The sequence below is a fragment of the Acipenser ruthenus genome, chromosome 20, assembly GCF_902713425.1.
Source record: "Acipenser ruthenus chromosome 20, fAciRut3.2 maternal haplotype, whole genome shotgun sequence".
NCBI classification, from domain to species: Eukaryota; Metazoa; Chordata; class Actinopteri; order Acipenseriformes; family Acipenseridae; genus Acipenser; species Acipenser ruthenus.
In genome coordinates this window covers 16,728,845-16,753,425 of record NC_081208.1, presented here as the reverse complement: position 1 = coordinate 16,753,425, position 24,581 = coordinate 16,728,845, and the positions used below count along the sequence as shown (strand labels likewise).

The 24,581-nt window shown below is 40.9% G+C and overlaps 2 protein-coding genes across 2 annotated transcripts in view; both read left to right on the top strand.

Annotated features, from left to right (window-relative positions):
• Positions 1–16,748, top strand: part of LOC117425226 (uncharacterized) — a 159,010-nt gene extending 142,262 nt beyond the window's left edge. The window contains exons 10-16 of the mRNA XM_058994087.1: positions 2,229–2,397; positions 10,163–10,292; positions 12,999–13,118; positions 13,733–14,011; positions 14,611–14,762; positions 14,949–15,088; positions 15,300–16,748. Of these exons, the coding sequence (XP_058850070.1) occupies positions 2,229–2,397; positions 10,163–10,292; positions 12,999–13,118; positions 13,733–14,011; positions 14,611–14,762; positions 14,949–15,088; positions 15,300–15,474 (1,165 nt within the window). The 3' untranslated portion in view covers positions 15,475–16,748. The remainder of the gene's footprint in view (positions 1–2,228; positions 2,398–10,162; positions 10,293–12,998; positions 13,119–13,732; positions 14,012–14,610; positions 14,763–14,948; positions 15,089–15,299) is intronic.
• A 5,416-nt stretch (positions 16,749–22,164) lies between these two features.
• LOC117962883 (C-type lectin domain family 4 member E-like) lies at positions 22,165–24,365 on the top strand. The gene is made up of 3 exons (XM_034904578.2): positions 22,165–22,834; positions 23,025–23,137; positions 23,262–24,365. The coding sequence occupies exons 1-3, from the start codon at positions 22,757–22,759 to the stop codon at positions 23,461–23,463; spliced, it is 393 nt and encodes a 130-aa protein (XP_034760469.1). The 5' UTR covers positions 22,165–22,756; the 3' UTR covers positions 23,464–24,365.
• Positions 24,366–24,581: the final 216 nt, after the last annotated feature.

The following is a 24,581-nucleotide window of genomic DNA, read 5'->3' as shown; positions in this document are numbered from 1 at the left end:
TTAACATTTACACGTGACATGCGGGATTCCATGCGAAACTGGCTGTGGATTTTCCCGTGTGTTTCGTCATTTACACAAGTAAATGAGATTTACCTTATCCCTCTCTTTGACCATAAGGTAAATGTCATTTACACAAGTAATTCTCCCAAACGTGCACGCGCATCGCCATTTCACGTGTAAATTGCCCCGCATGGAAACCCCATGATTATGGGTTATGTCAGCTCTGTTTACGGAGCGATTGAGATCAGTACAGAGGCTTCATTCATTTGAATTAAGTACAATAAATGGAAACATTGAAAACCTCCAGTTTAATGTTTACAACAAATATAACCTCAATTCTCCAAAGCAGAAGGATACATAATAAAACTTAGGTTTTTTGAAAAATAAAAACACTTTATTTATTTATTATATCTGGTTTATAAGCGGGATAACACTCCAGAGCTTGTGTGTGGTGTTGCTTCGCTTCATGCCTCCAAACCAACTACAGCAGTATGTTAATGCAACACAACACACTCCCTGTCGTGTGTTATCCCTTACTTTACAAGCTGCTGTGTTGAGTGCACGTGAGTGCAATACATGAAAACTCCCTTGTAATAAAGACATTTTAGATACTCCAAAACTATAGATGATGGAGAGTTTAGACCTTGTTTTTTAATTTGGAGATATTCTCCATGAATGCATTTTCTTCCTGCTTCTGTAGCTGAGTTTTTGAGCTTTCAAATTTGGGGTTTGCAAGGGGATCTATAAAACTGTGCTGCTGCTTCCTTTCAGTAATTATGAAACCTTTCCACTGACCACCTGAATAGAGCCTGCGGACCACAGATTGAGAACCACTGTTCTAAAGAAACTGACAATAAAGCTACTGGGGAGACAACCACTAAATGACAACAAAACAGAAGTAATGCTGCTTGGCTATCCCTCACAATTGAGAAACATTGATTGTTTTAGTATGGTGACTGACGGGCTGGAAGTTAAATCTAGTTCTGAAGTTGGGAATCTGGGTGTGGTTTTCGACCCTAGTTTAAGCTTCGAGTCTCATATCCATAATGTCATGATGGTGTCCTTTCTTCATTTCCGGAACAAGGCCTGTCTGCACCCTATCTTCTTGGTGCACGTCTGTTTCTTCCAGGCTTAATTATTGTAATGCTTTACTTGCTGGTGCTTCCAAGGCTGCTGTTGGTAGGCTGCAATACATTCAGAACTCTGCCGCTCACATGTGAACTGGCTCCAAATTGGGTGCTCATATTACACCAGTTCTTGCCTCTCTGCATTGGCTGCCGGTTAAGAGCAGGATTGATTTAAAAATGTTACTGCTAACTTAAAAGGTTCTAAATGGTTTGGCCCCAGATTACATTTCTGAATTGTTAACAAGGTACCTTCCCACTCGTAACCTTTGAATCGGGGCCTGTCAAGGATTCCGGAGGCTAAGCTTCGTTCTGTGGGCGACGGGGCTTTTTGCTGTTATGCGTCTAGGCTTTGGAATAAACTTCCGCAGGTGATCAAGGACGCTAATACTGTTGATGCTTTTAAAAAATAACTACACGCATATCTATGTACAGGCATTTCATCATGGTTAGGCTTCACTGTGCAATGTTTTATTTTATAATACGTTTTATTTTTAACAGTATGCTGTGCATTTGTTGTTTATACTATGTTTCGTTGTTCTTGGTGTTATTGTTGCATTTAGGCACTGGACAAAATAATTATTCTATTATATTAACACAGTGTGCTTCCTTTAATACAACAAACTGCCCTCCTTAGTGTCCCCTAACATGAGAGCGCTAAGATGTACCATAGCAAGTGTAATACAGCACAGTGAAAGCATGGTAAAGCATAGGTAGGCATTGTAAAGACCACAGAGGTATGGTAAAGCATATTAAAAATCATGGCAAGCCTTGGTAAAGTATAGTTAATGCACAGCATAACCAGGGGAAAACTGCAAAATGACAGTGCAGGTTTACTGTGGGGAACTTTTAAAAAGCAAACAGCATTGATTAAGTGCTGCAGTGAAACTGGGTCCTATTCACAAAGCTCTAAGATTTTTGATTCTATTGTATTTTTATATTTGTTTAAGAAACTAGTAACAGTCTAGGGCTGTATCTTTAATGTCAAAACAAACAAAAAAAAAATCAATTTCATGAAGTGCTGATTAAGTGTTGCAGTGAAACAGTGAGCATGTCCAGTTTAGTGCTGTGATACTGACTGGCATTGCTCCTCATCTCTTTCAGATTCTGGGTCACTAGGAGTGATGGTAAAGAGCCTGATGACTATAATGGAGAGGACCCGTCTGGTGAAGACTGTGCACAACTACAACCAAAGAGGAATTCCTATGAGACCTGGTTTGATTCTTCATGCAAAAATCTATATAAAAGGATTTGTGAAACTAAGGCATTGATAGCCTAAGAGGATAATCAGGAAAAAAATGAAACTAAGGTTAGTGAAGCACAAAGAGAGACTAGAAAGAATAGAAGAAACTCAGTTCAGATAGACAAGCATGCAGGTCATCCCCCAACATTACCATATTAACCGTTTGATTCCACATTATGAAAAAGCAGAGATAACAATGAGCTGCTGGTGGTTTGTACTGAATGAAGTCTGGCCTTGAGAACAGAATTGCATTGTTTGTTCAGAAACAATAAGAATCTCACAATATGAAAGAGCAGCTGAGATATAAAACTGATCTCAGGTATTATTATTATTATTTGTTTATTTAGCAGACGCCTTTACCAAGGCGACTTACAGAGACTAGGGTGTGTGAACTATGCATCAGCTGCAGAGTCACTTACAATTACGTCTCACCCGAAAGACAGAGCATAAGGAGGTTAAGTGACTTGCTCACGGTCACACAATGAGTCATTGGCTGAGGTGGGATTTCAACCGGGGACCTCCTGGTTACAAACCCTTTTCTTTAACCACTGGACCACACAGCCTCCTACAAGTAGTTTTGCAACATGAACAGAAAGGTCAGTGTTTATTTAAAACCACTGCACACACGCACCCAGGGGACTCCCTAACCCTGATCTCCTGTAAAATAAATAAATATTGGATTTACCCAAATATAATGTGAAAGTTCTCTGGGAGGCTAGGAACAGTTATCATGTTCACCATGTAGAGTGGGACAGACAGAAAGACACGATCAGTGCAGAAAGCTCCACATCTTAACAAGATTGGGAATCAAAGGCTTAATCATAATGATGGGGAGATTCAACCTGATTCCTCACAGGGAGGGGCCAGCCCTACCTAACTGATAGAAGCACACCCCCACAAACAGTCTGGATCAGCACACTGATGAAGGCACCAGCCGAAACGATGGTCTACTTGACTATTCCCACTGTCTAAATAACACACGATCATCAGGTGTGGAAAACAAGATTGTGAATGGCAGCCATGTGGATTCAATGCATGCTGATTGCACATCATTTAGGTCTTCATGATTGCCTATTGAAGTCAGGGATGAAAACCTCTGAAATAAAAACCATATTCAAAAAAGGTTTGTCTGTTTCTTTTGAGTTTGTCTCCCTCTAGTGGCTCAAAGAGGGATGACTAACAGTCACAGTGGATCCAGACAGTATTCCTGCTGTCCTGCTGACCATGTCTAAACTGTATCTGAGGGCTCTGCTCTGAGCTACAATGGAGCAACCCAGCAGATTAGTATTATCATTTTATATCCCTGTACTGCACAGCTACCCATTATAAAAGTCATTTAGCAGTTTCCTGTGCTATAGCGGACTTGTGCTGGTTAGCCATTGTTTTTACAACACTTTACAATACATATCTGTGCTTCACCTGCTTGCCTTTGCTTTACCATGATTGTGCTGTGCTTTAAACATGCTTTATATTGTGCTGTGCTTCTACCCAGGTATACCACACACTTTTACAAGGGAGACAATGATCATTATATAGATCTTGAATATTATGGCTCACTCCATTTGACTACAGCTCCCATCATCCCTCACCGGTACTGCTGGTGATGAGGCATGATGGGAGCTGTAGGTACTGTACTGAATATGCAGCCTTCTGTCTTTCCCCATATTTAAGGTTGTTACCTCACAAGCCTGTATTGATAAAATGTGCATTATAGGGTTTTTATCAATGTAAACAAATGAGAAAAAGGAGAGCTCCTGTTCCTCTTCCCTAAGTTTCCATTTGTGTTTTTCTTCCCTGACCTGAAACAGAGCTCACTGTATATACAGCGTTCCTATCATACCCCCCTGCTGCTGCAAGGAGCAGCAGGTGAATGGCTGGTTGTCTGTTTAGTTCACAGAAACCAGAAAGCTTGTATTGTTACTGATAAAGCAGAGTGCACACACAAAAGGCCAAACTCTGGAAGAATGTGATAAATATTCAGCCAGATTGTAGTGTCAAATTGGACAAGATCATGAGATGCAGGTTTCAGTGCACTGTCTTACTAGTACAATATTCTTCATCAGTTTGATTAAACTATTGCATTCTTTATTATTTGAGTTGATTATTATTATTATTCTGTTTGTATTTTTATTTACAGGCCTATCTGCGCTGTATTTGGTTGTGATTGTATATTATTTGAGTTAATTAATAAACATTTTTTATTGTGAATTTTTATTTTTATTTTATTTGTATTTAACTGTTAACACTGCAGAGCTGTACAGAGGTCTATATCCACTCAGCACTACAAACACAGCCACACCTCAGTTGGAAGCACAGTATTAAATTCTTAATAGTATTGAAATAATGTAAGCAAGAATTATACAATATAGTGAAGCACGGTTTAGCATACTAAATATATTAATGAAACATGGTAACGGAAACACGTATATATCTGAAGGAGTTATAGGTTTGAAGGAGGTATAACTGCAGGGTACAAACATGAACAGGTGTTTTTGGATGTACACAAAAGGTTTAAATGACTCATCAGTGCAATGTTACTGTACTCTGACTAGTGAAAAGTTCAGGAGAGTAAGTACATACACGTAGTGTTCGAGTTAATGTGGGTAAAAGCCGTAACTGTAGAATTACAGGTAATTGGAATATGATGTCTAAAATGTACACTTAATTTGTAATACCGAAAGTTTACAGTAAACCACAGCCATGAATAAATGAATAGCTTAAATAATCACACAGACAAACTTCAATGGAATAATGACAGAGGTGCATATCTCAAAGCAAGGGGGGCAGGATTCGGCACAACAGAGGTGCAAGAAGAGGCCCGGGGGAGGGTCTGACACCAGGAACCTAGTTTTTATGTATGCGTTGACCGCAAACATTTCATATGCTTTTCACTTTTGACATAAGCGACCAGGAACAAAAAAAGGCCAAAATATGTGCTAAATTGTAAGCGACTGCCTGCAAGGCAAACACAATTCCGCTAGTTTTAAGTGGAATAGGAACCCTGTGGCTCAGTGCTTCTTGGGTCACCTGTTTCAGCTTCTCTTTCATTTCCTATGAACCAGCCAATCCTACAAGCCTCTGTAACTGATCTGCACGAAGTCCCACCTTCTCTCCAACCTGGAATGTGGAAACATCGACCAATCAGCAAGCAGGTAAAGGTAATATAATGACATCAGCATACGACTTACATTCTTACCTCTCGATTTGGCTAATGCATATGTTTCAGTGCCACATGAACTTCTTTGGGCAGCATTTGATTTTTTCAGTATACCGATGACAATAACAAATTTAGTGAAAGCCTACTTTGGAGATTTGCAATTTAGTTTTTCAACTTCAGAATTCAGCACTACATGGCAATGCCTAGAAGTTGGAATAATGGCAGGATGAACCATTTCTCCACTGGCTTTTACCATGGCAATGGAAGTAATCATTAGGGCATCAAAATGGGTAGTAGGAGGAGAGCGCTTGGCTTCTGGAATGCGACTACCACCAATTCGAGCATACATGGATGACATGACAACCATGACTACAACAGTAGCCTGCACTAATCAGTTATTGGGCAAATTAACCAATAACATTGAATGGGCACGAATGCAATTCAAGCCCACTATATCAAGGAGCATCTCTATAATTAAAGGTAAAGTAGTAGATAAAACGTTCTTCATTAATGGTGAGGCAATACCAACAGTGTCTGAGAAGCCAGTGAAGAGTCTTGGGAGATGGTACGATTGGGATCTAAAGGACACAGTTCGTGTGGGAGAAGTTAGACAACAAGCTGTGGAAGGGTTGAAGAGCATAGACAGCAGTGCTTTACCAGGCAAACTAAAACTCTGGTGCTTTCAGTTTGGTCTACTGCCAAGGCTGCTGTGGCCACAGACTGTACGAGGTTTCTTTGACAACAGTAGAGAAGCTGGAAGCTTTAATCAGTTCACACATCAGGAAATGGTTAGGAGTTCCATTCTGCCTCAGCAGAGTGGGACTTTATGGTAAAGGAATACTGCAGCTACCTGTCTCCGCTCTAACTGAGGAGTTTAAGTGCGCCAAGGTCCAACTGGAAATGACATTAGTAGAGTCACGCGACAAATGCATAAGGGAGGCAGCACCTGTGTTGAAAACTTGAAGAAAGTGGGCGGCAAAGAAAGCTGTGGAGGATGCAAAGGCTGCCCTTCGAATTGGTGATATCATGGGGCAAGTTCAGCACGAAAGAGGGGGTCTTGGTCTCAGTTCAGCTCCTCCTACATGGCACAAGGCAGCTCCAGCTCAGCGGAGGAAGCTGGTAGTCAACAACGTGCAAAAGCAGGAGGAGAGGATGAGGTGTATAAAGGCCATTTCCCAGGCCAAGCAGGGAGAATGGATGAGATGGGAGAGTGTGGAACAACGCAAGATTGGCTGGCAAAACCTATGGTCAATGGAACAGAGCAGGATCAGTTTCCTCATCAGGTCAACATATGATGTTCTCCCATTTCCACAGAACCTAAGCCTCTGGGTAGGAGACGATCCCTCATGTCCTTTGTGTTCATCACCTGCAACATTAAGGCACATTTTGACAGGATGTAAGGTGGCTCTTAGCCAAGGACGGTTTACTTGGCGCCATGACCAGGTGCTGTGATGTTTCATGAAATCACAACTGTAAGTTGCCCTGGGTAAGGGTGTCTGCTAAGAAATATAATAATAATAATAATAATAATAATAATAATAATAATAATAATAATAATAATAATAATAATAATAATAATAATAATAATAATAATAAATAAATAAATAAAAATAATAATAATAATAATAAGTGTGGATCTCTTTAAAGTTATCCTCCTTGTTTTATTGCAGTCCTTCCTCAATGTGTGAGTGTGTGGGTTTTTTCTCAGTTATACCGGGTTCCAACACTGTACAAGCAGCAAGACCACAATGTTATATCAATGGGGCCCCTTGTGATGTTTGTTTATCCAAACAGTACTGTGTCCTGTTAGAATCACAGGATTACAAATGAAATGAAATGAAATGTTATTTATATAATGCCTTTCATATAAGAAGTCTCTCAAAGCACTGTACAAGACTAAACAAAAGAAAGTCAAAATAAAACATGTTTGTATAGAGAAATAAAGTAAAAAGAAGCCAAGATCAAATATAAACACAGTCTGGTATAATATAATGTGAAAAATTAATTAAAAAAAAGGCAAAACAAATGGAAACTTTTGACGACTATAACGAATATAATTATAATGCTCAGAAGCATGACTGATTTACTCCCCATATGTATTACCCTTCAATATGCAGTATTTCATGTCATTTCTTTTCATTTATCAAATCATGAATATGAAGGCATTCTATTGAACTGTGGTAAGATCAGTGAGCCCAGTGAATGTTGTCTTGTAATATGAGCTGTGTATTGTAACTCTATCAGCCTATTGTAACTTTGGCGTCTTACTGTCTCTCCCTTTTGAGCAGCAGGTATCTGCTGTGATTTACTTTTAGATTCAATCAAGTTGCAAGGGGGGAGGTTTTGGGAGGGGGAGTGGTCTAGAAAGTTAATGCTAACATGCTTAAGATGAGGGATTGGGGATGGTAGAAAATCAACAATAAAATATAAGTAAAAGATCTATTTTAAAAGGCCCTACTTCATAGAAAGTTGATTCTAAATGACTTTAATAAAAGTAATGCCCACCTTATCTTATATTCGTTCATCTAGGCTAGTTGTGACAAAAAAGAGTTGTGAAAGCTAACATGACTGTTTTATCTAATATTGTTTAATACTGTATGTATCATGGAACTACATTACACAGCTCATTATATATATTTTTCTATTCTGAACAGTCGTCGTAAATTGGACAATGTTTTCAGCGGCGTACAAGGAAGCATGTCGTACAGTGTTCTGAATTTCAACATGTGGACACTCTGGGTACCACTACAAGGATTTTGCCCCTAGACACATAGGTAATGGGAAACGTGGCATTTTGCAGGGGTTCTGCAGTGATGTTTCTTCTCTGTTTCTTCTGCTCTATGGAGTGAGCAGAAAGATAAGACTCCAATCCTGGTCCTGGAGGGTCATAGTCCAGCAGTTTCCTGTCTCCGAAAATGACCAACCCTTTCAAAAATGCACTCTCTGAGGACTTATATAAGACATTTTTGTGTTTAGTCTTTACCTGTATTTGACCTTTATCTGAGATCAGAGCTCACAGGCAAGGATGTTTTTTGACAGAGCATAGTAACCCTGACCTTATTAGCACTCTGAAAGGAGTTATAAGTATGCGTTCTGATTTTAGGGTTTTACCCAATGTAACCCAGTTTCTCTCCGCCCCTGTTTAAAATTCTTTGGTGTGTCTGGGAATTAGTTTTTAAAAAAGCTACCATAGTTTAAAGCTGGTATTGTTTTTGTGTGTTTTCTTGCAGCACTTAAGCATTTAATTAAATAATTCTACACGATTCTTAAAAAATAAAATTTCACCTGAAAATCAGAACCCCTAGTTATGAGCCATAAGTGTAATTCTACTTCAATAGTCTGCAATTGCAACCTCTGCCTTAGCATTGTTGTAATATCTTTTATTTTCTATTTATTTTATTTTTTTCTTTTCTCTCTTTTCTATATTTGATTTTTTTCAATTAGTTAATTTTATTTATTATTAGTATTATATAATAACATATCTCTCTATTTTCAATATTATTTATTTTTGTCTGATTTAATAGGATTTTGGTGGGTGGGTGATATGATAGGTGGCTATCATTTTTTTTTTTTTTTTTTGTTCAATGTGATTGTTGACTGGATGTTGCCCATGTTAAAATCCAATAAAAAAAACAAAAAAAGAGCAAAGCGAAATTGATTCCAGCCTTATTTTTCACTTGTAACATGATAGGGGTGTGACGTATTCAGCAATGACGTATTTTGAAGCTTTGTACGCATAGGTCACCACAGCTAAGCCACCACAGGCCACCACGAGCAAGGTCTCCGAGCCAGCAGATATACACTCTTGGATCCTTCAGCCAGACTTGGATGCACACAGCAGACTTGCTGTGGAGGCGACTTGGAGGAGGGAGTGGTCAGTGAAGCCTCCCTTTATGGTCGGGAGTGCCTCAAGATACGCCCCTCCAGCCAATCAGGGACTCTCTGTCAACCAAACCTTGACCGAGCCACATCAATCAATTTGCTGTCAGTGCGTCCTTGCTGAGCACCCGAGCTGCACGGTAGGAAGTGACCATTATTAATACAAAACTTAAACAAAACACCAACGAAGCATTCATTCCCTGTGCAGAGCTACCACCCTGCCATACTGACCCTGATTATAACTGATTATAGCATGGAGACAAATAACAAGCACAACATGCTTATTCAAACAGTTTGAACCAGCCCCTAGTTATATTAGCATCACATTTCATTATTTGGTGTCACCAGTTGCTAGGTTAATGCCCTGGCTCCACACAGAATAAAGCTGATCTCACCCCATAACCACATACAAAAGCAATGTATGTGTACATTTGTCTCAGAAATAAGAGGAAGGAAGTCTTGAGCTATACTTTAACTTTTTCCTGCAAATGTCAGCAATTATCAAAAGTCTGCTTGTTCCATCTCCCTGAGAGTAGGTGAACAGCCACACTATATTAACCCAATATTGTCCTGTTACAATACCATTAAACCCCTATCTGAGTCCTCTGTAGCTGACTCCTCATACAGCACTATATCTATAGAGATGGACAGCATTTACACTGTGTTGCAGAGTGAAGTGTGAATCCCCACTTCCTCTAGCCCCTGCACAGCCCTGCAGAGTCTGTACTGTTAATATAGGAGTGAGAACTTCCTCTTTAGTTCAGATGTGTATCTGGCTCTTCTCAGACAGCACTTGCTATGGAGATGGACAGCTATGAATCAGATCATGATTATGAAAACGTGGACATCAAGCAGCCGCCAAGCAGTAGAGCAGGAGCGCAACATGGGGGTAAGTAGAGAGACACACAAACACCAATCTTAAACTTTCTCTTGTCTTCTTTTTTACCATATGTATTACATTATATATTAAACAGAGCTTTGAAACATGCTCATATGCTAATAAAACAGCTGTAAAGCAGAAGGAAAGGGTTTAATGAACTACAAACTTGATTAATTTATTCAAAAAGAGTCCTTAACATTTTGTAAAAAGGGCGGCGGGCCGACGGCAGCAGATTGACAAGAACATTAAACAGCGTCAGTGTCTTATACTAAAAATAAACAGATAGACAGATCTAGATCAGTATGTAGGAAATATTAGTATGTTGATTTAGTTACTACTGGAGTGCTCTGCAGTTCTGCAAGGGTTAAATTTGACAAAAAAAAACAAAAAAAAAAACAGTTCCTGTAAAAGAGTTAAAACCGAACACATTAGTAATGCTTCTGCCTCAGAATAAATGTTCCCTCTCTGATGTTATAGAAAGGGTCACTGCAGCCACTGAGAAGGAGGAAGTGTGATGTCAAGATTAGTAAATGAAACTTGCAGCCCTTCTTCATTGTCTATACTGGGCACTGCTGCCATGTTCAAACCCACTTCACAGCCTTGTATCAAACACAGAGCTGTTTTATGAGATACTGCAGTGTAGAACTGGAAATTGGAAACCCCTACGCTGTGTTCTGTACCGTATATACACTATAAAGTGAATCTGCTATATTGAGGCCAAGGACATTGTCAAAACATTTATAAGGACCAGTCATGGTGCTGGGGTTGGCCACTCTGGCAGTGGCTGTGGCGGTGGTGGCCCACTTCACAGCTGCTGTGGCCGGGCTGTTTTCCAACGTGCTCCCCTCAGCAGCCTGTGCAATGGCTGTTGAGGAATGCCAACATCACTTCCTGGCCCTTCTTCTTGTAGTGACGGTGGGAGATGCATGCAGTCTCCCTCTGGTGCTGAAGGTGAGAGCTACAGAAGTCTCCTTCTATTGGTGAAGGTGAGAGCTCCAGGTAGTCTGCCTCTGGCGGTGAAGGTGGGAGCTGCAGGTAATCTTCCTCTGCTGGTGGAGGTTGAAACAGCAGACAATCTTCCTCTGCTGGTGGATATTGGTGCGTCTCACTCTTTGGATGCACAGAATAATAAATAAGTATATAAATATATAACAATTGTTTAAGTCTTTCTTCAACACCAGACAGAAGGATATCTACATCACCATATGGAAGGAAGCGCAAATGGATGGAGACACATATGCATCATATTAGTTTACTGTAAAGCTACGTCCTAGTTGGTGCTTATCTTGGCGAGAGCCGAGTTCAAATCAGCATGAAGTTTTAACATCTACTCTCGTGTAATGGAAATCATCAGTCACGCATTCCCACGAGAGTTGGCTACACAAATACAAAATACAAATAGACACAAATAATAACAGCAATGGCGGACAGCTTTTCATCCGCCCTGTAAATAATAATACATTATAATACTGGCTTTTCGCCGGTCATATATTTACAATAAATCATAATACACAAGACACACACACAGTAACAATAATAATGATAACAATAATAATCAACACACACACATTTATATACAACGGGGCGGGCACTTTGCCACAGTGGAGTAAGTAGCATCTTCAGTAGAGTCTGTGCCACAGGACAGCTGACAAACCAGCCAACTCCAGCACTGTTCAGGATACCGAGGGGTTCTGATATAGATTGGTATTTACATGCAGTAAAACCTCTATTATACAAACTATTTAGGACTAGTTTGTATAATTGAATTATAACTGTGAAATTGTTTAGATGACTTTCCCAATCAAGAAGCCTCCTATAGCTCCTCATTTGTTTGCAGTAATACAGTAATGTGCTGGGCTGTAAATACCAGAGATTGAGGGCTGAATAGCTCATCTTCAATAGGGTACAAGGGTTACATTTCGAATAAAGAAATGGTTTCATCACATATACACAGGGATCACGTTAAATAAACAGGTCCTATTTTAATCGTACTACTTTATTACAACTAAAACACCAGACGCAGCTTTAGATTTAAACGTGAACAGCTGTACTTTAAAGGGTTATGCAGTGTGGAGTAGTGGTTAGGGCTCTGGACTCTTGACCGGAGGGTTGTGGGTTCAATCCCCAGTGGGGGACACTGCTGTTGTACCCTTGAGCAAGGTACTTTACCTAGATTGCTCCAGTAAAAACCCAACTGTATAAATGGGTAATTGTATGTAAAAATAATGTGATATCTGTATAATGTGAAATTATGTGATATCTTGTAACAATTGTAAGTTGCCCTGGATAAGGGCGTCTGCTAAGAAATAAATAATAATAATAAATTATTTCCATCCCTGAATAGTTGCATGTTCACACTGTTTCTAAAGCACAGGCATTGGAAATGTTTTTTAACATTTTTCAAAGGAGCGCTAACCAAATCTTCTTTGAAATGCACTTATAAATTGCAAATAGAATTCGTAGATAAACTGCTGAATCCTTGTACCTGTGCTGTAGGTCACATGGTCTGACTACAGCTCACAACAGGAAGTGATCAGGTACCAGGAAGCAGCAGCAGCTTTTAATCTGTTGTGCAGAAATATCTACATATTCCAAACTCAGGTGTTATAATAAAATGAAGGGGCAGAGATAATGTCTCTGTCTGGAGCTAATAAGAGGTAAGAACATTGAATTTTAAAACCTTGGTTAACACTCCTTTATTTCTCTTGTTTTCAGAATCGGCAGCACCTGTGGATTCTTCTGATAGACCAGCAGCTTCCTGTGGATGGGCTGTGTGGCTTCTTATAGCTCTGAGCTGCCTGCTGCTGGCAGCCAGTTTAGCCCTGGGGGTGCTCTGTAAGTACACTGAACCAATCACCCATTATTTAAAAGACATAGAGCTAATTGCCATTTATAGTATTGCTTACTGCTCGCTTGCCTTTCTGTGATGTTTGCAGTCATTCTGCAAGGATCCCAGTGCTGTTAGTGTAGGGACCAACATGGATTTTTCATTATTGAATATTGTTTCAAAATTAAAGTATATTTGGAAAATGAATATATAAGACTTATGCACTTTTTATTTTTTTTATTTTTAATTACTTTTTGAATATTTCTATAAGTGCTCTTTCACGTTGAAAGTGTAGATGATGTTGTGTAGATCAGTGAAACAAACTCCTACTTTAATGCATTTTGAATTGTATTTTTTAGGCAGTAGAATGTGAAAAATGTTCAAGGGTGTGAAGACTTTTTCAAGTCACTGTATATATCTTGAATGAATATGAACGTGATATTTTTTGCCACTAAATACATTTCAAGCAGCTTTTGTTTGAGTACTCCAATATTGTCCTAGCAGTAAGTCCTTTAGCTTTGAAAACTGAAGATGATATTGAATACTGATTTCCTGTGATTTTATAATGAGTTTTATAGTAAGAGATCTGTTTCATAGTAAGAAATCTCTTCTTTCCCCTCAGATTTCAGGCTCAGTGAAAGTCATTCAGGGCTGCTGGGTGAGAGTAGCAGGCTCAGTGAAAGTCATTCAGGGCTGCTTGGTGGCTATAGCAGGCTCAATGACACGCTCTCTGAACTGCAGAGAAACTACAGCAGGCTCTCTGAATCTCATTCACAACTGCAGAGAAACTACGGCAGGGTCCAAGATGAAAATTCAGACATGAAAAAGAAGAATGCTGCTGTTTGTGTCAAATCCTCAACCTTGGATTTACAATGTCCTCTCAAAGAAGGCTCTTCAAAAGGTGAGTCCTGTACAGTCCCATTGGCATTATCAATGCATCTTGAGCTAGCGCTGGGCTTCCTTAAATGCAAATTGTATGCATACCTGTTTAATTAAGAGAACAATTCATAAGAAATGCTGTTATCCAGTCTTTAGTATTTTTGTCAGTTGGTAGTCGTGCACTACCGTGCACAAGATGAATAAGATTCACAGGAATGTTCTGAAATCTGGTAGTTTGAGTGAGTGGCTTCATTATTTATAATAAATACAGCTCCTTGCACTGCCTAATAAAACATCCCTGTAGAGTGGACTTATAAGTAGGAGCCACGTGGTGGCCCTTGCTGGGGGTGCATGCAGGCCACTAGTTCAGATCCTTATTAACCAGGCTTAGTAATTCTTGAACAGGCAGAAATTTAAGTTACACCCCCACCTAGTGGTCATTTTTCAAACTGCAAGTCTATTTAAAAGCAGCCCTGCATTGCTTAAAAATGACACTAGTTTCCTTCTGATAAAATCGTGGTAATTCTCAGAATCTAACCGTGTGTTGTAGGTGCAGCCCTCTTCTTCAGATCTCCAGGCGTTTCTGTTTAACATGCACTGCTTCTTTCTCTCATTGTGCAGAGCGGGTTTGTAAAGCCTGTCCAGTGAACTGGGTGGAGTCCAATGGAAAGTGCTACTACTTCTCAACTGATAAAATGGACTGGCACTCCAGCCGGGCTAGCTGTGTGTCAATGGGAGCAGACCTGGTGATTATAGAGAGCGAGGAGGAGCAGGTACAGTATTGCAAACATTCAAGTTTAAAAATAATTTAGCAAAAAAAAAATCGATGTTCATGTATTTCTTAATTTCCTTTCCTTTAAGTACAGTAAGGGTCTCTCTTTCTTTAAAAAGACACTCCTCTTTGCCTCAAGATGTTACATCTCCAATTAACTGACAGTAAACTGTTGTTTTCTGCTCAGAGATTCTTATTAGAGAATATTAAAAGGGAACACCTATTGGAGCATTCTAAAAGCGATGACTACTGGATTGGCCTGACGGACGCTGTTACTGAAGGAGTCTGGCTCTGGGTGGACGGCACTCCTCTCAATGACAAGGCAAAGTAAGAGCTTCAGTCTAATTCTGAAATCACTGCTGAGGATTAAAAGGATACAGGAGCAACAACCTAATCATTTTCTACTGACATTGTGTGATACTGACTGGCATTGCTCCTCATCTCTTTCACTAGTGCTGATTAAGTGTTGCAGTGAAACAGTGAGCATGTCCAGTTTAGTGCTGTGATACTGACTGGCATTGCTCCTCATCTCTTTCAGATTCTGGTACGGGAATGAGCCTGATGACTGGAAGGGAGGTGTGGACTCGTCTGGGGAGGACTGTGCACATCTTGCATACTGGGGAGATCCCCTAAAGGACTGGCTTGATGGGTCATGCTCAATGATACAATATACTAGGATCTGTGAAACCATGGCAGTGATAATCCATATATAAAACCAATGTGGGTCTGTTTCACTTTCTCTCTCAATTTACATATCAAACAAGCTAAATGCATCTCACAAGTTACTTACATTTCTGTTTATTAAATAACCAAGTATTTTTATGAAATATATATATATATATATACTTTTTTTTAAAGAGCTTTTATAGAGTTTGTAGATTCAATTTTGCCATGTAGATAGATTTTCTTTTCTTTTAAACATTCCCCCATTATTCAGACCCCTTGCTTGTGTCCTTGCTTTCTCACTAAATATATTGCTATCCCTGATTAGATAATTGCTACAGCATGTTTAATCTGATATTCAAGAGGGACTCCAGCCACTGACTGGACTGGGAATGATCTAGTGGTGATTGGCTCCCTCTTGTGGCTGGTAGTGGCACGGCTGTAGTAACTGAGACACCAAATAGTATTCCTGCTGTAGAGTTCCGGTATAGTAAGCAAACTTGTTAAATTTGCAAATGACACAAAAATAGGAGGAGTGGCAAACACTGTTGCAGCAGCAAAGGTCATTCAAAATGATCTAGACAGCATTCAGAACTGGGCAGACACATGGCAAATGACATTTAATAGAGAAGTGTAAGGTACTGCACGCAGGCAATAAAAATGTGCATTATAAATATCATATGGGAGATACTGAAATTGAAGAAGGAATCTATGAAAAAGACATAGGAATTTATGTTGACTCAGAAATGTCTTCATCTAGACAATATGGGGAAGCTATAAAAAAAGGCCAACAAGGTGCTCGGATATATTGTGAAAAGTGTTGAATTTAAATCAAGGGATGTAATGTTAAAACATTACAATGCATTAGTAAGACCTTACCTAGAATATTGTGTTCAGTTCTGGTCACCTCGTTACAAAAAGGATATTGCTGCTTTAGAGAGAGTGCAAAGAAGAGTGACCAGAATTATCCCGGGTTTAAAAGGCATGTCATATGCAGACAGGCTAAAATAATTGAATTGATTCAGTCCTGAACAAAGAAGACTACACGGTGATCTGATTCAAGCATTCAAAATCCTAAAAGGTATAGACAATTTCGACCCAGGGGACTTCTTTGACCTGAAAAAAGAAACAGGGACCAGGGGTCACAAATGGAGATTAGATAAAGGGGCATTCAGAACACAAAATAGGAGGCACTTTTTTACACAGAGAATTGTGAGGGTCTGGAACCAACTCCCCAGTAATGTTGTTGAAGCTGACACGCTGGGATCCTTCAAGAAGCTGCTTGATGAGATTCTGGGATCAATAAGCTACTAACAACCAAACGAGCAAGATGGGCTGAATGGCCTCCTCTCGTTTGTAAACTTTCTTATGTTCTTATGCAGATGAGTCCCCACCCATTGAAGCATTTCACATATGAATTCTACACATAGAGGAGGAGTGGAATATCAATCAATCTTTATTTTATATAGCGCCTTTCATAGTGGACCACCATCACAAAGCGCTTTACAAGATGCAGTAACAACAAGACAATCCATAATACTTTAAAAATACAGAGAAATGCAAAATACATGATATACAGTAAAAAAAATACATAATACATTATTATTATTATTATTATTATTTATTTCTTAGCAGACGCCCTTATCCAGGGCGACTTACAATCGTAAGCAAAAACATTTCAAGCGTTACAAGTAATACAATAAGAGCAAGAAATACAATAACTTTTGTTCAAGTAAAGTACAAGTTTGACAAACCACAATTCAATAATACAGCAGGTAATAGTGATAGTTACATCAGGATATGATTAAATAGTGATAGTTACATCAGGATGTGAGTAAATACAAAGTACTACAGGTTAAAAACTTGGCAGATTACAGTATTCTGAAGTACAGGATTAAATGCAGTAAAATAGGGGCTGATAAGAGCAAAATAAAGCACATTTACATGAAGGGTGATAGTGTCCCAGGATACAAACAGAGGAGTTCTACAGGTGCTCTTTGAAGAGGTGAGTCTTAAGGAGGCGCCGGAATGTGGTCAGGGACTGGGCAGTCCTGACATCTGTAGGAAGGTCATTCCACCACTGCGGAGCAAGGGTGGAGAAGGAGCGGGCTTTGGAGGCAGGGGAGCGTAGCGGTGGTAGAGCTAGTCTTCTAGTGCAGGCGGAGCGGAGAGGTCGAGTGGGGGTGTAGGGAGAGATGAGGGTCTGGAGGTAGCTGGGTGCAGACTGGTCAAGGCATCTGTAGGCTAGTACAAGAGTCTTGAACTGGATACGAGCGGTGATCGGGAGCCAGTGGAGCGAGCGGAGTAGTGGAGTAGCATGGGCGAAGCGAGGCAGAGAGAACACCAGGCGGGCAGCAGAGTTCTGGATGAGCTGGAGCGGACGGGTGGCGGACGCAGGGAGGCCAGCCAGGAGGGAGTTGCAGTAGTCTAGGCGGGAGAGTACCAGGGCCTGGACCAGGAGCTGGGTAGCATAGTTGGTGAGGAAGGGTCGGATTCTTCGGATGTTGCTCAGGAAGAATCGGCAAGTGCGTGCCAGAGTGGAGATGTGCTGGGAATAAGAGAGGCAGGGGTCCAGGGTGACTCCAAGGTTCTTAGCTGAGGAAGAGGGAGAGAGTGTGGTAGATTCCAGAGGAACAGAGATGGAGAGATCAGAGGAGGGGGAGGAGAAGGGAAAGAAAAGGAGGTCAGATTTAGAGAGGTTGAGTTTGAGGTGATGCGAGTGCATCCAGGAGGAAATAGCAGACAGACAGGTAGAGATACGGGAGGAGATGGTGGAGTCAGAGGTGGGGAAGGAGAGGAAAATCTGAGGATCATCAGCATAGAAATGGTATGAGAAACCATAGGATGCGATGAGGGGGCCCAGGGAGCGGGTGTAGAGAGAGAACAGGAGAGGACCCAAGACTGACCCTTGGGGGACTCCAGTTAAGAGAGGGTGAGGTGTGGAGGTTGCTCCACGCCAGGTTACCTGGTAAGTGCGGTTGGAGAGGTAGGAGGAGAACCAGGCCAGAGCAGTGCCAGAGATCCCCAGGTCAGCAAGAGATGATAGTAGAATAGAGTGATCAACAGTGTCAAAGGCAGCAGAGAGGTCGAGGAGAATTAGGACAGAGGAGAGAGAGGCAGCTCGGGCACACTTAAGTGAGTTGGTGACAGACATAATACACACTGGAAAGTGCATAATACATGATAGTACCATAATACATGAAATAGTACATTAAATAACTTATTGCAGGGTTATAGATCTCAATATGTATGCAGGACACCACAGAACTCACACACACGCCCCTAGTTAGTGGACAATAGAAATCTATCACCGTTCATTTTACACTAAATTTGCATCAACTTCACAATTCAACACGTCCCCAAACACAGTTTGGATAACTTAATAACTTTATTTAATTTTTTTTTTATTTAAGTGCAGGCTGCTTACCTAAGCAAGCAATGATTCTAACAAATACAACTACAATCCACTTACCTATTTCAATGCTGATTCAAACAGCAACGTGAATTCCAGCCAGGGGAAGAAGCAGATACCACACGTGTTTGCAGATTATGCTCTCAAATCTTAACTGTCCTCAGTCAAAAAGAGAATGGATTTTCAGTTCTTGGTTAGCTCTCCTTTAAAGGCTGGGCAGTAATAATTTAAAGCCTGTAAGAGGTAAGGGAATGGATTTGATAAAGCCTTGTTTGGAGCTGCTTTAAGTTTAACTTGAAGTTATAACTCCAGAAAGTTTCTTTAGTATACTGTGTACTGTATCCTGAGCTGTGTTCTCTCTCCTCAGACCCCACCCCGCCTGTGAGTGCTGCTGGCAAAGCCTCTTCATATAGACAGCCTGCACTGGTCCTCCTCATCCTGTGCTGTCTCTTACTGGCTGCCATCATCTCCCTCGCTGTCTATCGTGAGTATTCACATGCTGCTTTTTGTTAGCAGAGTTGCATGCTATTCTCTAACTTAATCATCACCTCACAGTGGGGCCATTTCACAAACAACTGATCAGAAGTTTTGTTTTTTAAAAGTCCAAGTTGATGAATTAAATAAAGCTTGACATTCAGTTTTATTCTCCTTTGGTTGATTCAGTACATGTTAAAGTCCATGAAACTGTTCTAAACTGATGTTGGCTTCTTCAATGAAACTCAAGGAATGTGTCATGAATATGAAACTTGTATTCACATAAATGGACTTGTGAAAAGAGCATTCAGATACCAGTTTCCCATGCCCAGTATGTGAAGCATGGACAGCGAATACCACTGCATTTCAGAGTCAGATTTACTGAACTGATTAATCAGCTTTAAAGATGTGCAGAACAAGCTGGTTGAGTGCATTCGACTGAACAAAACTATAATTCACCCTTGTCTATTTGTTTGTTTGTTTTTCTTAGATTTCAAAACTAAAGAAGACCTTGAGAAAAACATGGATGCCACCAAGTTATTAATCACAAGGACCCTCCTCCTGGAGGGCAGGCAGTTCAGCAGCCATTACCAGCTCTGTAATCTCCCTGCCACCTTCACCAACACCCTCTCCCAGTTCTGCTGCATGTAAGCCTCTGTACGCAAGTATGCCTTCAGCACTTTCAGTCCAGCTCTGTTCCAATCCAGAACCTGAGGCAGAAAGGGAGGGGCTCTTCCCAGCCAGCTCCCTGCCAGGAGGCCAAGCCAGCAGGACACTCCCTCAGCCGGTGTAGCAGCGGTTCAATAGATCTCGAATAGAGCATCCCCTACAGAGAGCAGCCCTGTCTGTTCCCTCTCTCCACTGGGAAAGGCTGGCTTAGACTGCTATTAATCTTAAAAGCTAAAAATATCAGAGTATACAATTTTGATGTAAGTGATAAAAACAGGACCAAAAGCAAACACCTCCAGTGTGTGGAATAAAAGGCCATGGTCCACCCTGTAGAAAGCTTTCTCCTGATCAAGTGACACCAGCCTAAAATCTAGATTTAAAATCATTAGGAACATTAAAAAGGTCTCTGATTTAAAACAAATTATCAAATATAGAGCGCCCTGGCACACAGTACGTCTGGTCTCTGTGCACCATGGAGCTCAAGCATTCTCTAAGATGGCTGGCCAGAGTTTTGGAGAGGATTTTGTAATCACAGCACAACAGCGACACTGGGCGCCAGTTCTTCAGCTCAGATAGGCCTCCTTTTTGGGATAACAAAGTCAGTAATGCCCTGCAGCAACTCAGGGTTAGCTCTCCTTCCACCACACACTCCTTCAGCACCTGTGCAGATCACTACCCAGACATTTCCAAAAATGCTTATTAAACTCAGCCGGAAGCCCGTCCAGCCCAGGTGCTGTGCTGTTGGAGAACTGTGTGACGGCGGTCGTGAGCCCCCCAAATAAGACAGACGTGTCCAGGCCTCAGCGCTCCCCCACACTCAGGCTAGGGAGACCCTCCAATAGCCACTCCGTCTACTCCTGGTCGCACTTCTCAGCCTGATACAGCTCGGAGTAAAAGTCCACCGCAGCCCTACGAAGCTCCGCAGGGCTGGAGACCTCTCTCCCCAGGGCAGCCTCAGTAACAGCATCTGCTTGTGTTCAGATACCTTCTTCTCCAAGCTGAAGAAGGCTGTGGGGGCGTCCATGTCTCTTAGTTCAATGAATCTTGCTCTCACCAGTGACCCCTTGATCAGGAGCGGTTTCCTCTCGCTCTTTCAGGCTGCAATATATTCCCTCCGTGCTGTGGCCACCCAGCGCTCTCTCAATCTCTCAAAATCTCAATCTCTAACTGGCTGACTGCTGCATTCATTTGTCCAGTGACGTTCTGGGAGTATTGCTGGAAGAAAATCTTAATTTGAGTTTTCCCCACGGATTGGGGGTTGGGTTCATCATGATTTCTGTCTAAATAAAAATCTAAAGTACAATTCAAATCCCCACCCACCAGTATAAAATGTTCTGGATCACACTTTCCTAAAATCTGATTCAGACTTTTAAAAAATAAAATCTGTTCTCTGCCCAAATTAGGAGCATAAATACTACAAAGATCAATAAAACCCTGTGGCAGAGTAGTTGCAATGAGATGGTCACCGGCTGCACAGGGTTTTTAAATAATTAAATGCAATAAACAAACACACGGCTTTCCGCCGTCATCTCAAAATAATAACTAAGACGGACAGCTTTGTCCGCCTGCATAAAACTACAATACTAATAATAATAATAATAATAATAATAATAATAATAATAATAATAAAACATACATGAATAAATATAAAGGGGTGGGCACTTTGCCACAAACCCCCATTTAATTTAATTTCAACTTTTAAAGCCTCCCTTGCACGACTTCCTCCACAGACACAATCTCCCAGCCCCGGTGAAAATGAAACTACCACCCCAGCACTAACGTTAGAGCCGTGACTTAAAATCACCTTCCACTCTGACAGCCAGTGTGCTTCATTACTGCTGTCAGAGTGAATCTCTTGCAGTAAAAGACAATTCGCCTTTTTTGACTCAATAAAATCAAATAACTGGGCTCTCTTATTAACATCACAGCAGCCACTTTCATTAAAAGAGCTTAAAGTAAACTTCTCCATGGAGGATGATGCAAAAAACATGACAATAAATAACAGAAAACAATGGTGAAAGCTATACAAGTGACTTGATCCATTTAAAAACTTTTTGATTCGCCCATCATTTTTCTAGCAGTGCTCACAAACTTTTTCAAACTAAATCTCTTTTTTCTATCAAACTCAACTACTGTCGCTTTTATTAAACTACATTAGCCATCGTACCAGTGTATAGTGAGGGAATAGCAGAGCGTAGGTTGGAGACCCGAGCTGACCGGTTTAGCGGTGGTGGGGGATGCTGCATGAGCAGTGTCTTTTGTTTGTAGTTTTTATTACTGTGTTTTAGTTTCCCTTTTTCTTTCACCTTTTGTTTTCATTTTTATTTCTCAGCACCTGCGCGTGCTGCCTGATACAAGTGCAACGCCTTTACCATCATTGGTATTGGGGATAGAAGAACCAGTGCCACCTGGTGGTTAATAAAGGAAAGAAAAGAATAATAAAACTGATCACCAGAGAGGTGTTTCAATTAAAACCTTCTGTCTCCCATGTCAGTGAATTCCCACAGGGACAAATAAAGCCCCCCCCCCACCATTTACTCATCTGTCCCAATACTAGTTGGAGTGGAGATGTAGTATCCTTGTGATAAAATCATGCTAATGCTAATGCTGAGAATCTAGCCCTGTGTTGTAGGTGCAGCCCCCTTCTTCAGATCTCCAGGTGTTTCTGTTTAACATGCACTGCTTCTTTCTCTCATTGTGCAGAGCGTGTTTGTAAAGCCTGTCCAGAGAAGTGGGTGGAGTCCAATGGAAAGTGCTACTACTTCTCACCTGATACAATGAACTGGAACTCCAGCCGGGCTAGCTGTGTGTCAATGGGAGCAGACCTGGTGATTATAGAGAGCGAGGCAGAGCAGGTAGAGTATTGCAAAAATTCAAGTTTAAAAATAAAACAAACTGGCAGGAAAAATTGCTTCTCATGTATTTGTTAATTTCCTTTCCTTTAAGTACAGTAAGGGTCTCTCTTTCTTTAAAAATACACCCATCTTTGCCTCATGATGGTACAGCTCCATTGTAACTAATAGTAAACTGTTGTTTTCTGCTCAGAAATTCTTATTAGAGAAGACTAAAAGGGATCCTTACTGGATTGGCCTGACGGACGCTGTTACTGAAGGAGTCTGGCTCTGGGTGGACGGCACTCCTCTCAATGACAAGGAAAAGTAAGAGCTTCAATCTCATTCTGAAATCACTGCTGAGGATTAAAAGGATACAGCAACCAACAACCTAGTCATTTTCTACTGACATCGTGTGATACTGACTGGCATTGCTCCTCGTCTCTTTCAGATTCTGGGCCACAAGGACACATGATAATGGTAAAGAGCCTGATGATAATAAGAGAGAGGACCCGTCTGGTGAAGACTGTGCACAACTACAAACAAACAGGAATTCCAAAGAGACCTGGTTTGATTCTTCATGCAAAAAACAATATAAAAGGATTTGTGAAACTAAGGCATTGATAGTTTATAAAGAGGATATGACAGGTTGACCGAGTGACGACGTCCCCAGAGCAGAAAGCTGACACAGACACACACAGGCAGGTACTCGGGTGAAAGCGCTGGGCGCGCGTATTTATTTAAAAATAAAATTAAACAAAAAAAAAAACAGAGCAAAATAAATATTTAAACCAAAACAAATCACGAACACTTAAAAACAAAACGATACCTAGGTCAGGCTGGGCAGTCGCCTTCACTGATCCTGTAGTACTCGAGTTTTATTTTTACTTTCGTTTTTCACCCGTCTCACTCTCGTTCCTCCTCTGAAACACCCACCCAGAACACAGAAACAGACAGGTTCATATACTCGAGGCCATCTCCGAATCAACACCCAATTCATTAATTTGGATACGGACACATTCTGCACGAGAGTTTTGGTTTGCGTGGCCGACAGTCAATTTGTCAATAATCACTGACTGCTGCCCCGCCCCCTCTAACAACGTGCAGGGCTTCTCTTCTGCCCTGCCACACAGGACAATCAGGAAAAAAGAAACTAACGTCACTGAAGCACAAAGAGAGACGAGAAAGAATAGAAGAAACTCAGTTCAGATAGACAAGCATGCAGGTCATCCCCCAACATTACCATATTAACCGTTTGATTCCCACATTATGAGAAAGCAGAGATAACAATGAGCTGGTGGTGGTTTGTACTGAATGAAGTCTGGCCTTGAGAACAGAATTGCATTGTTTGTTCAGAAACAAAACTGAAACATTAAGAATCTCACAATATGAAAGAGCAGCTGAGATATAAAACTGCTCTCAGGTAGTTTAGCAACGTGAACTGAAAGGTCAGTGTTTATTTAAAACCACTGCACACACGGACCCAGAAGACTCCCTAACCATGATCTCCTGTGAAAAAAAAAAAAACAAGAAGTTATCATGTTCACCATGCAGAGTGGGACAGACAAAGACCCAGTCAGTGCAGAAAGCTCCACATCTTGAATGAGGACCCCAACAACAAGATTGGGAATCAAAGTCTTAATCGTAATGATGGGGAGATTCAACCTGATTCCTCACAGAGAGGGGCCAGCCCTACCTAACTGATAGAAGCACACCCCCACAAACAGTCTGAACCAGCGCACTGATGAAGGTACCACACTGTGCAGAGTTT